The sequence below is a fragment of the Vicia villosa genome, linkage group LG7 (genome assembly GCF_029867415.1).
Source record: "Vicia villosa cultivar HV-30 ecotype Madison, WI linkage group LG7, Vvil1.0, whole genome shotgun sequence".
In the NCBI taxonomy this organism is placed as follows: domain Eukaryota; kingdom Viridiplantae; phylum Streptophyta; class Magnoliopsida; order Fabales; family Fabaceae; genus Vicia; species Vicia villosa.
Window position 1 is genome coordinate 99,351,115 of NC_081186.1, and position 12,996 is coordinate 99,364,110.

At 31.4% G+C, this 12,996-nt stretch overlaps 2 protein-coding genes across 2 annotated transcripts; both read right to left on the bottom strand.

Moving 5' to 3' along the window:
- Positions 1–3,278: 3,278 nt before the first annotated feature.
- LOC131616115 (methyl jasmonate esterase 1-like) lies at positions 3,279–4,500 on the bottom strand. Its single transcript, XM_058887364.1, has 3 exons — positions 4,050–4,500; positions 3,835–3,966; positions 3,279–3,725 (listed from the first exon to the last, which is right to left on the bottom strand). The coding sequence occupies exons 1-3, from the start codon at positions 4,473–4,475 to the stop codon at positions 3,435–3,437; spliced, it is 849 nt and encodes a 282-aa protein (XP_058743347.1). The 5' UTR covers positions 4,476–4,500; the 3' UTR covers positions 3,279–3,434.
- Positions 4,501–8,873: 4,373 nt separating this feature from the next.
- On the bottom strand, positions 8,874–10,799 carry LOC131616114 (methyl jasmonate esterase 1-like). The gene is made up of 3 exons (XM_058887363.1): positions 10,352–10,799; positions 9,365–9,502; positions 8,874–9,291 (listed from the first exon to the last, which is right to left on the bottom strand). Exons 1-3 carry the CDS (start codon positions 10,775–10,777, stop codon positions 9,004–9,006), a joined length of 852 nt encoding a protein of 283 aa, XP_058743346.1. The 5' UTR covers positions 10,778–10,799; the 3' UTR covers positions 8,874–9,003.
- Positions 10,800–12,996: the final 2,197 nt, after the last annotated feature.

Sequence of the window (12,996 nt, forward strand, 5' to 3'; positions counted from 1 at the left end):
TGATTCACCATGTTTGTAATATACCCCTCCTCTTTATTTCCTAATTTTTATTTTATTTGTTTAATATTTATTTAATTCAATTAATTAGTTAATTAATTAGGATAATAGATAAAATCATTTTTTTCTCAAAACCAATTAAAATCAATTTTTTCCTTTAACTTAAAAACCTTTATCAACATGAATGATTTTTCAAAACCAACTTAGACCTCTTTCAAATAAAAAACCTTGATCAACAATGAGGACATGTTTATCCATTCTACCACGAAACAAACAAAACGCTTAAGTCTCTCACACATGAGCATACAAACAAAGTTTACTATTACAATGTGACTCTAACTAGGGGTGGAAAACGGGCATGCCCGCCCCGCAAAAGCCCGCGAAAAAATGGGGCAGGGCGGGCTTTTTTAAGATTGTGGGTCTAAAACCTTGCCCCACCCCGCAAAAAAGTGAGGGCGAGGAAAGCCCGCGGGCTTTCGGCTTTTTAGGCCTAAAAATAGTAAAATTCTATGAAAAAACAAATGCCCGCAAAAGCCCACAAAAAAAAACGGGGCGGGCGGGCACATTAAAGAGAGCGGGCCTAAAACCTTGCCCCGCCCCGCGAAAAAGTGCGGGTAAAACGGGCTTTCCCCACGGGCCGGGCCCGTTTTGCCACCCCTAACTCTAACATTGTTCACTAAAATCAACCAACCCGCAATTCTTTTCTACTAAAAACTACGTAGTTTTGAGTTCTTCATCGCACCAGAGGATGCATAGGAGCAAGATCCAACGTCTTGTTAGACACAATAGTTTTAAAAAAAATCCTAAAAACACTTTCTTTCTTTTTTGCATAATAATTAGAAGATTTCAAATAACATCACGCTAATACTCTTTTGCAAAACTAACTAAATGGGTCTCATTGAGTACAACGGATATGAGATGTGCTAATACCTTCCCCTGTCATAAGCGACTTTCAAATCCGCTTTTAGTTGGGATGACCATATTTTGTTCTTTTAAGAGTTTTATCGATACTTTCTATTTTTTTTGAATAAATAAAGTTTGGTGGTAACTGTGTTGTATTTCGAGCGTACGATAAACTCGGCTATTTTTTCGCGGCACTATAATATTCGTTTGAAAGTTAATTTCTTCTCTTCTAAAGTTGATTCTCTAAAGTTTACTCACATAGTTTTTTCAATGTTATTTCATATTGTTTTATTGATAAATTATTTTTATGATATGTTGATGATTAAAACAGTGAGAATTTAAGTCTTTGTATAGATATTTTTAATGCTTGTTTGAATATCTTCATCTTTATGTAAATGAGCCATTGAGATCATGTATTATTACAGCAAGATATTTCATGTCCATAGAAGTTGTAGAAACTCTTGTATCACATTGCATTATGTTAAATATGTGACACTATACACAAGAGGGTGGTGAAATGGAGAAGGTTGAAAAACTATAGTTTTAAACAAAGTTATTTTTAATTTATATTTTAAAAATATTTTAGTAAAAATGTTTGGATAAGCGGCATAAAATATTGATAAAGAAAATAAACGGAAAGTAAAAGAGTTAAGGGAATAAAGATAACACTAAAGATTTATAGAGACTCGGTCTCAATAAAGTAATTTACTTCTCTCCTTAAGAATTGATCATGAGACTACCCAATAATATGTGAGAGATTTTAGAAGGTTAAGTCCACGAACTCTCTTATACAAGAAAAATGAAGTTTCAGGTTAACTTCTAACCAAACAATGACTAAAAAATGAAACAGATAGTCTTCATGCCAGACAACGAACAGAGCTTTGAAGTTAGTCTCTAAGCCAAACTGATATTTTACACTGCCTAATCTCAAATCAATTTGGAGTTTTAAGTTGACTATCTCTGAACCAAACTAAACCGAATCGAGATTTATTTTTTACCAGGCTGATCTCGAACCTACTGAACTTTTACACAGGCTTAACACTGAAATTAAGTGAGATTTTATATTGGGCTAATTTCAAACTGTTGTGAATTTTTTTCTCTGGTTATTCTTCACAAACTCAAAAGATAGCTTTTCTTCAATGATGGAGCTCACGAACCAAATATAGATTTATACTAATGCCCTCATCTAGAAACACTTCCTCAATAAACTCAAGAACGCTCTCAAAGCGTTGTGACTAAAAATATGTGAGAGAAAGAGAAACAATTTAGAGAGAGATTGAGAGAGAGAGAGAGAGAGAGAGGAAAGTGAAATATCTAAGTATACAAAGTTTATTTTGGTTCACCACATAACTCGGAACTACGTCCAATTTTCTTGTGTATTATTGCTAAGTTGTCTCAAATTTTAACATTGAGAGGAATACATCTAAGTTTTCTTTCCAAGAATAAGAATTGTTGAAGGTTTACAAGGGAACACACTTTTAGAGGACAACAACATGATAATCTTCTAGTGGATCAAACAAATGACTTTAAGTTTCGAGTTGATTAACTGAATTTAATGTCTACTTGAGCGGTATTATATATACAAAATTCTACATTTAATTTTCATTGATTTGAAAAAGACGTATGATAAAGGGCCTAAGAGATTTTGTAGAAAAAATTAAAGAAAAACTGGGTTAGAATTGGTTATATTCGAGCTATTAATGATATGTATGTTGGGGTATTATCTAGCGTCAGGATATATTTGAGCTATAAGAATAGCTTTATTGAACAAAAGCAAGATAGAGTATAAAGAATTAAATTCTAGCAAAAAGAGAAATGTGTATAGCTTATAGATGCAAGTTGGAATCATGTCTTACCAAAATTATGTGGTTTAAATATCTTGAGTTTATAGTAAAAAACAACAACAAAATAAAAGGAGATGCAAAGTATTCATGAATTCAAGTTGAGTGTTTGAAATGGAGGAAGACCTCGCGTGTTTTAGTATTTCGAAAGTACAGCTCAAATTAAATAGAAAATTTCTCTGTACAGTTGTAAGACACATAATGTTATACGAAACAAGAGTGATGAATGGTAAAGAACCAACAAGAAAAATAAACTAATTGTAGTAGAGATTAGGATGATGTGTTGAATATGATAAGATTCTAAATGACAATACTAGAGAGAATCATGGTCACACATATAGTAGAAAAATTGGAGAAACTAAACTTAAGTGGTTTGAGCATATAGATAGAAGATCACTCAATTTTGAGGTAGGAAAACTAGATTAGACAAAAAAAAAAAATAGTCAAACAGTTAGAGATTGAGAGAAAATTTAAAAAAAACATTTTGAGATTAATGAATTAAATAAAAATATAATATTTAATATAACATCATGGTATGGTATTGATTAATCGACGTAGTTTATGCCACTTAACAAACAAGAGGACTCTAATTATTCTTATTCAATGGAATTCACAACCATAATTTATAGTAGAAATACAATTCCAACCCATTGTTTAGAACATGGTAGGCACGAATACCATATATCAATATAATTAAAGATTAGTGTTTGCAATCTTTAGAAGGATAGAAGTAAGTTTCTGTGGTTTGGAGAACATAACCATGTGATCAGAATCCTTAATCACTTTCACATCAGCAAATGGACCACTTCTCTCAATCATCCACCTTTGTAGATCTTCAGTTATTAAATTGTCACTTTTGCTAATAATAAAAATTTTAGGTACCCTTCCATTTCTATCATTGGTAACTGCTGTTTCATTCTTCAATAATTCAACATCTTTATATATTGGTACAGGCCTCACCAGGGACAATGCAAGGGTCAAATCCTACAAATTTTTAACTTGGAGTTAATTTCATTAAAATGAAAAATTAATTTTATTATTAAAATATAAAAAATTAATTTTACCAAAATTCATAAAAAATGTTTACATATACCTCAGGTGGTGATAACTGATACATCCTTGATGCCATAAATTTAGGTCCAACCATTCTGGCAGTAGCAGGTTTGTTGGGTCCATCAAAAAAGAAAAATTGTGTGTCCATTAAAGAAATGTTCCTCCTACCTTGCTGCAAGATAGTCACTAAAAATTACTCCAATTATAATTTCAAGTTAAATTTATTTAACACAAAATGTAAATTTTGTAGAGTACCTCTTGAAGAATAGCAAGGTATGTGAGATTTTGACTAAGCACATAAGAAGTAACAAAAACTGCAACAGAAATTTTGTGTGGAAATTTTTCCATAGCAACAGATGTAGACACTCCACCAAGACTGTGACCAACTAGAATCACCTTCTCATTTGGAGGAAGAGATTCCATAAATGTGATCAAAGGTTCGTAATACTGTGAAATTTGACGAATCTGTTGGACCTGTATTGGATTGATACCAGAAGCAGCCAATTCAAGAGTTGTAACATTGTGACCAGATGATTTAAGCATAGTTGCCACCTTATACCAACACCATGCACCATGGCTTCCACCATGAATCAACACAAAGTGCTCACTATTAACACAAATTAATGGAAAAACTATTAATAACAACAAAATGTGAACAAAGTTAATCTCCTTTTTGTTCATCTTGTAAATATTTAGCTATTCCTATTGGAACCGTGACCCTTTATATAATATTCATGATAGTGTTCATTTTTTGGCCAAATTATTTATATATGGATTAATTTTTTTGCAAGTGTACAACATGTCTATAAAAGTCAATGCCATTTTTATACAATCATTTTGAGACTATCAATTTAGATGGGTTAAAGTCTTTTTTTTATAAAAAATTTAGAGTAGCTCAAGTCTAGCAAGCCAATTAAAAAAAATTATATTTTTTAAAATGAGGAAATGGAATTTTGTTTGTAAAATGAAACAAAATTCAAGCATACCAAAAAAAATTAATGTGTGGTGGCAAAGAATAATGTCAAACAAAACACATGGCATCAAAACAACTCAATAATCTGTCAAAAGTGAAAACAAATACATTAAAAAGGTAGAAGAGATAAAAGATAAAAATTCAAATAAATTTGTTTATCAAGTCGATCAAACATATTCACTCGGGAGGAAAGAGCAAGCTCTGATTCATTATACTCCCAAGAATTGTTGTAATTGATTATAAAATAGTTGCAAGAAAATGATCACTCAAGTTCTCAAGAACAACTCCTATTTTATACAAGGGTTTCTCAATCTTTCCAACTCTCTATAATCACACAAGTTCAATGTATTTCGAAATGTTTCTCAAACCCTTAGACATCTTCAAAGGCTTTTCGAATTTCAATAACACAATCATATGAAACTCTGCCCCCGCCCCTCTAAGTTTTTCATAGGATTTTCACCTCCTCCCATTGTCTTTCAAATTTTTTTAAAAGGCTTTGAAGAAAAAAATGATAAAGTTACATATTTATAATTGTCAAAACCCAACACACTACTATAAATAACGCTTGTAATGTCGGGTGCGAAATGTGCTTAAGCTCGACTACGCATGCGAGGTAACGAAGGGCGACATGAAAAGCTAGCACTTAACACCTCTGTGTTTTAAACAACGAAGTTATAATTTAAAAGGTCATGGGTTCGATCCCTAAGAACTGTATATTTTTATTTTCAAAATTTCGTTGCGTGCATCATATACCTTTCGATTTTATTTAAAATATGAGGTAATAAGGTATTCATTTAGCTCGGTTTTATGTAATAACTGAGAGGTTAAATCTCATTTTTTACTGTATTGTATCAATCTTACTAGCCTAGTTTTTTCCGGTATCAATTTCACTAGTCTGTATCATATCATTATAAATCTATTAACCTGCAATTGTATCATTTTTTACACATAAACTACAAAATATTTAACATAATTGGAATATATCATATCATTTAAAACAAAATGTGCATATTTACATTGTTATCATCAAGACAGAATACACTCATTTGACATGATCATATTTGCACATCAAAATGACAAAACCTCTATTCATATGCAAAATAAGATTATACCAACCAAAAAAACTATTGTTGTTTTTGAGATTCATAATGAGATAAGAAGACACTGGCCCAATGTAATCGGATGTCATTAATTTCTCCTTTTGAGTATAGTGTTTGGTTGCTAAGCTCCTATAATTAGAACAAAATTTAAATTATAATAAGTTAAAAACAACAACATTAACTTAAGAAGTAAACATGTGTGTGTATCTGTGGATTAAGCTAATACCTTGTTCTTCATCCATCCTTGTGTAATGCCTCCGGAGAATTTCCATCCGAATATAGAATATTAAATATCTTTAACACAACATCGACGACGACAAAAACAACAACAACAATGGCGACGACAACAACAACAACAACAACAACTGCGATGACGGCAGCGACAACAACAACAACAACAATAACGACAATGATGGTGGCGACAATAACAACAACGGTGACAACGAACATAACAACGACAACAACAACAACAAAAAAACAACAACAAAAACAACAACAAAAACATAATCAATAGAATCGTTATACATTAAATCTCAACAACGACAAAAAATTAAATCAATAAAATTATTAAAAATAAAATCTCAACAACAACAACAATAAAAACTAAATCCATAGAACCGTTAAAAGTTAAGTCTCAATAAAAACTACAACAAAAACAACAATAAAAAAAAACATCAGCAACAACAACAACAACAACAACAAAAAACAAAATCAATAAAATCGTAAAACATTAAATCTCAAAAATAACAACAATGTTAAATACTTTACCAGACTCAACAACAACAACTAACATTTCTAATTTGAACTCATGTTTTCCTTGCCTCGTTCAAGTTACGGAAGACATGATGGAATTCTGAAACTCGTTAATGAAAGAAATGATGTTTTTAGGTTTCGTTTATGGAAGTAATGATGTTTTAGAGTTTAGTTTAGTGGAGAAATTGAATTTTGCTTATGGAAAATGAAGTTTATAGGTAGAAGATGAAGTTCGTCTAAGTTCGTATAGGAAAAAAGTGAATGAACGTGGAGCGTTATATATCTTGAAAAAATAAAATTGGATAACTTTTCACCAAAATTGAATTTCGCTACCGTGGGGAAATAAAATTTAATTTTAATTTAAGAATAAAAAAAATAGGAAGGTGTCACTTTTCACCACAGTTAGAATGACAACTGTGGTAAAAAGTGGTTTAAAAATAAATAAAAATGTTGGTACTGAGATTTGAACCTATGACCAAACGCCATTTTCACTACGGTTGAAATTCCAACCGTGGTAAAAAGTGGCTTAAAAATTAAAAACAAAATTGTTGATGCTGGAATTCGAACACCTAACCAAGCGTCCCTTTTCACCACGGTTGGAAATTTTGACTGTGGCAAAAAGTAGTTTAAAATGAAAATGATTATAATGCGCCTAATTGAATGAACTCTACTACGGTGGATAATTTGGCCGAGGTGAAATTTCGTTACGAAATCTAATTTTTATAGTATTAGAGCTTTCACACCTATACTCTTTTACAACTTTGAAACTCTAGGTTGCTAGCTACATTATTTTTTACTTAAGAACTTCATTGAAACTTTGAATATTTTCTTGAGGCTTGAGATAACTTGAGAATGAGCATCATCATCAGATACAACTAGAAAGATATCACCATGGACCAACATACATGATCAAGCAAAAGGATTTCACCAAACATCGCAGTTATCATCAAAACCCCCCATGATCAACATGTGTTCTAAGTATCACCTACATTCTTTTGTACTTGCAAGCACATTGATCCACAATAGTGAGTACAAAACATATAATCCAAATACACCCTTTATACCACATTATTTATTATGCCTCATATAACAATTGTATCATGGTTTGTCTTAAATATAAGTTTCTGACACACCTTTTGTTATGGTTTACCTTGAAATAGCCTCAGAGATAAATGCATTTGGGTGGATCTCCAAACTTTTTAAAAAAAATTATAGGTCCAATAAAATTGTAATAGAGAAAAGAAAAACTTTAATTATTATTTAGAAGAAAAATTAGAGAGAAATTATGCAAATTACAAGACAGGTTAAACGAATTAGTCATACTATGAAGTTATGAGGAAACGATTGAACAGATAATAAAAATATATACATAAATTACAGATGATAATTTTGGTTTAATGCTTGAGAGGTCAACTATAGAAGTGATCCATTTACTACAACGGGTAAGTGGTATCAAATGGATGAAAAACATGCACTTGATTTTCATTGATTTGGAAAAGACGTAGGACAAAGGGCTAAGAGATTTTGTAGAAAGAATTAAAAGAGAAAGGGGTTAGGATTGACTATGTTTGAACTATCAAGGATATATATGAGGAACATTGTCTATTGTGATATGGAGACTCAGGCAATTTTTCCTTAGAAGTTGGGTTGCACCAATGTTCAACCTTGACAAATTATCATTTACTTTAGTTTTAAATGTAAGTACTTAATGCATTCAAAAGTTAAACCCAAGATGTATATTTTTTTTAGATGATATAGTCCTAGTTGGAGAAATGTGAACGATTAAATGAGAAACATGAGACTTGAAGATGAACCTTAGAAACATATGGTTTACGCGTGAACGGAAGCAAGACAAAATATACACAAAATAAATTTTAGTACTGTAAAAGGATAAGTGTGTTTAGCTTATAGATGAAAGTTTGAGAACGTGTCTTACCACAAATTACATGATTTAAATATCTTGAGTCTATAGTATAAGAGAGCAGGAAAATAAAAAAAATGCAAACTATATATGAATTCTAGTTGAGTGATTGAAATGGAGAAGAACCTCACATGTTTTACGCAGTTTGAAAGTTCCGTTCAAATTAAAAAGAAATTTTCAAGTAACAGTTATAAGACTCGTGATGTTATACAAAATAGAATGAGGGACTTTAAAAAACCAACACAAAAATAAATTAATTATATCAGAGATAAATTTGATTTCTTGGATATGTAGTAATGCAAAATATGATAAGATTATATAACAATCAAAAGGACACTCCAATTATTCTTATTCAATGGAACTCACAATTATAAATTGATAATAGAAATATATTCCCAACCCATACACATAATTGTTTGGGGCATGGTAGGCACAAATACCATATATGATTATAATTAAAGATTAGAATTTTTGGGCAATCTTTAGAAGGATAGAAGTAAGCTTCTTTGGTTTGGAGAACATAACCATGTGATCAGAATCCTTAATCACTTTCACCTCAGCAAATGGACCACTTCTCTCAATTATCCACTTTTGAAAATCCTCTGATACTAATTTGTCACTTTTAGCAATGATAAAAATCTTAGGTACCCTTCCATTTTTGTGGTTTGTAACTGCTGTTTCCTTTTTCAATAGTTCAACATCATTATAAAGTCGTACAGGTCTCACAAGGGACAATGAAAGGGTCAAATCCTACAAATTTTAACTTGGAGTTAATTTCATTAAAATGAAAAATTACTTTTTATTATTAAAATTTAGAAAATACCTCAGGTGGTGATAACTGATATATCTTTGATGCCGTGAATTTGGGTCCATACAGTCTAGCAGTTGCAGGTTTGTTGGGTCCGTCAAAAAAGAAAAATTGTGTGTCCATTAAAGAAATGTTCTTCCTCCTCCTAGCTTGCTACAAGATAGTCAATATTCAATTCAACAGTGTTGGTATCGTTGGCTTAACTAAATCTTACCTATGAATTACGGACACTTCTAGGTGTGTCGGGGTGTCAGATACACATCATTGTGTGATAGTTGTATGACACGTATCAAAAAAGTCAGACAAGTGTTAGAAAAATTTGTAAGTGTCTTGAAAAATTCTTCTCTCCTTTGATGCTCTTGGAATCGGTGTTCAACTCTCTATGAAATTCATACAATATTTATCCGACAATTCAAAAATGTTTTAAAAAAATAAGTTATTTTTTGATAGGATCGTGAAATTATTAAAGTTAAAAGTAGAATTTATATTTGTTGGGTTTTTGTTGTTTAGTTGGGCTTTTTAGTCATTGGACCTTTATTCTACTATCCATTAGTAGTTCTATATATATACTCTCACTAATAGATGAAAATCAATCAAATGAAATGAAATTTAGTTTAATTCTCTTAATCCCCTTTTATTATAGAAAATTCTAATTTCATAGCTTTTATTATAGAAATAACTTCCCATCATTTTTCCTTTGCTTCAACAAATTTTATTAATTTTTTTAACAAATCTCACACACAGCTAAATAGATAATTGAAGAAATGTTATTAATTAAAAATGAAAGTTATTTTTTTTATTAAAATATTTTTTACTCTTAAAATAAATAAATAAGTAGCAATGTTGATATGGCCTTTAACTTTCAAATTATTTGTGTTGGAATATCCGTATTTGTCATGTTTTTTGTGTTGAAGTCCGTGTTTCATAGAATTTTATCATGACAAATATATTTAATAAAGTTGAAAACAAGTCATTTAATAAGGTGTGAGTTTAGTAGAGTACCTCTTGAAGAAAAATAGGGTATGTGAGGTTTTCACTAAGCACATATGCAGTAGCAAAAACAGCAACAGAAATTTTGTGTGGAAATTTTTCCATAGCAACAGATGTAGACACTCCACCAAGACTGTGACAAACAAGAATCACCTTCTCATTTGGAGGAAGAGATTCCATAAATGTCATCAAAGGTTCATAATATGTTGAAATTTGACAAATATCTTGAACCTGTATTGGATTGATACCAGAAGCAGCCAATTCAACAGTTGTTACATTATGACCAGCTGATTTAAGCAAAGTTGCCACCTTATACCAACACCATGCACCATGGCTTCCACCATGAATCAACACAAAGTGCTCACTACTAACACAAATTAAAGGAAAAACTATTAATAACAACAAAATGTGAACAAAGTTAATCTCCTTTTTCTTCATCTTGTAAATATTTAGCTATTTCTATTGGAACCGTGACCCTTTATATATATACACATGATAGTGTACTTCATGTCCATAATAGTAAATACCATGATAAAACAATCATTTTGAGACTATCATTTTAGTTAGGTGAAAGTCTTTTTTATTACATTTTAGTCTAGCTCATGTCTAACGAGCCAATTAATATAAGGTTTATATTTTTTTTTTAAAAGAAGCAACTCAATGCTTTTCATTCATCAAAATGTTTATTACATTTTAGTCTAGCGAGCCAATTAATAAAAGATTTATATATATTTTTAAGTGTGGATCATGGAACATAATATATATTTTTAAGGGAAGCAACTCAATGCTTTTCACTCATCAAAATGTTTATTACATTTTAGTCATGCTCAAGTCTAACGAGCCAATTAATAAAAGATTTATATATTTTTTTAAATGTGGAAATGGAAAATGATATTTTTTTTTCAAAGGAAGCAACCACTACAACAACAAAAACCATCAATTTGTGAGGTGCTAAACACCTAGCATAGTCATTCTGCAACTTTGTTTTTTGGTTGAGACGTGATTATTACACCGCAATTATCTTCTTCTTTTTTCCGAGGTGAATAACACCTCATATAGTTATCCCGAGTTCGTTGATTTCTTGTAGTGAATTCAATGCTTTTCACTCAACAAAATTAGTACATTTTAGTCTATCACAATTCTAGTGAGCCAATTAATAAAAGATTTATATATTTTTTTAACGTGGAAATGGAAAATAATATATTTTTTTTAAAGAAAGCAACTCAATATATAAATCTATAAGCGCCGAGAAGTTCTTAACAACCTATCAGAGCTTCTTTTAGTTTGTAAGGCTTTTATCCCTTCATTACATCCTCATTTCCATCCTAATAGGTGGTAGTGTAGCCTCTATAAAGAAGGATTTTACTATGTGGCTTCTATGTACGATTTTCTTCTCTCTCGTGAATTTTCTAGATATCTTCAAGTCTCGCTATTGGAGTCGGTTCTCTCTAGTATTTAGTGTACGTAGTTGGGCTCCATTTAATGTAATTGTTTTCTCTAGCCCATTGTTGCAAGATATGATTCCTACCGGAGAGAATTTATTCAATTGGGGGTTTTTGTTGGTTCAGAGGATTTTTCTTGTCCTTTCTACTCGAGATTTCTAAAGTCGTCATCTCACCAATTTATGACTTATGATGTAGTGGCTACGGTTCTGTATAGGATTTTTACTTGGTTAGGGTGGCAGGTTGCTTTACCTAGGGACCTTTTGACCCTTTTCTATATGTTTTTCACTCTTGGAAGTTCGTACAGGCTTAGGGGATGGATTATGATTTGGTTTGTAGTGGCTCGGTCAATTTCAAAATCTATAATGTTCTCAAGTAAATTGTCGACAATTAAGGACATGGAAGATTTGAGCATTATTTTGGCTATGAAATGATATCTCGGTAATTTTGTGAGAAACTTCTATGCTTTCTCAGCGTGGCTCGAGAACCCTATCAGGCATCTGAGCCAATAGAAGCTTGAGTGTCTTCGGCCTCCTTCAGGTATGCTCTTGTTGCTTAGTGAAGATTGGAACCTTTCATTTTGTAGGTATCTGGATGGGGAGATCTAATATGTTCTTCAATCTAGTGCTCTTGGTGTTTACATTGGTGTTTTTTCCTTTTTTTGCTCCTCATAGTGGTGTTTTGTTCTTGTATCATTGGTGTTGTTTTGATCGGTTATTGTTTTGTTTTGTTGGTGGTGACTGATTGTTTGGTAACTCTTGTGTCGTTGATCAACTTTTGTTTTGTACTTAGGCATTTGATACCTCTTTGTTTATATATATAGTTATCTGTTTTTAAAAAAAACAACAAAAACATGTCAAGACACAACAAGGAAAAAGAAGATTAAAGAAAATAACCTAAAGAAATGTATTGATGCAGTTCGATCAAACAGATCTACTTTGGAGTAGAGAACAACTCTCTGATTCACTATATTTTCAAGAACAACCCTCCGTTTTTACCTCAAATATTTTCTAATTTCTCCAATTCTCTATATATCAGTCTCTCGAGTTCAATGTGTTTAGAATTATTTCTCAATCCACTCAGATACATCCAAATGCTTTCCAAATTCCAACAATACAATCATATGAATTTCTACCCTCGCCTCTTTAAGTTTCCCTCAGGATTTTTACCTCTTCCATTTGTCTTTCTAAGTTACATTATGAAGGTTCTTAAGAG